At 31.5% G+C, this 298-nt stretch overlaps 1 protein-coding gene across 1 annotated transcript in view; it reads right to left on the bottom strand.

Moving 5' to 3' along the window:
• The window catches only part of LOC119581808 (transmembrane channel-like protein 7), a gene marked incomplete at its 5' end in the record, with an annotated part of 86,652 nt that overhangs the window by 2,653 nt on the left and 83,701 nt on the right, over positions 1–298 (bottom strand). The window contains 1 exon segment of the mRNA XM_037929941.1: positions 40–104. Coding sequence (XP_037785869.1) covers positions 61–104 — 44 coding nt within the window.

The following is a 298-nucleotide window of genomic DNA, read 5'->3' as shown; positions in this document are numbered from 1 at the left end:
AAACTAACTATAACGTTACAATTCCTAGGATTTACTTACCTAAGTGAAACATTAATTATATCATGGTGAAACACGTGGCATGCATTTAGTACCCTCTTCACAATCTACAAAATAAGATAATGTAATCATGTTTTGAATGTTTTACACCCAGTTAATACTATTTACTGCTGTCATCTTTGAAAGGGTTAGTAAAGCATTTATGCATCACCAAGCCAACAAAAATGAAAGTACAGATAAAAGAGAAAATGTTTGTTGGTATGTCACATTTCATGAAGCTCTGATCATTTCTGAGGAATAA

Source organism: Penaeus monodon, chromosome 15, assembly GCF_015228065.2.
Source record: "Penaeus monodon isolate SGIC_2016 chromosome 15, NSTDA_Pmon_1, whole genome shotgun sequence".
Lineage (NCBI taxonomy): Eukaryota > Metazoa > Arthropoda > Malacostraca > Decapoda > Penaeidae > Penaeus > Penaeus monodon.
Note: the sequence above shows the minus strand (reverse complement) of the source record. Positions and strands in the feature narration are given on the sequence as shown.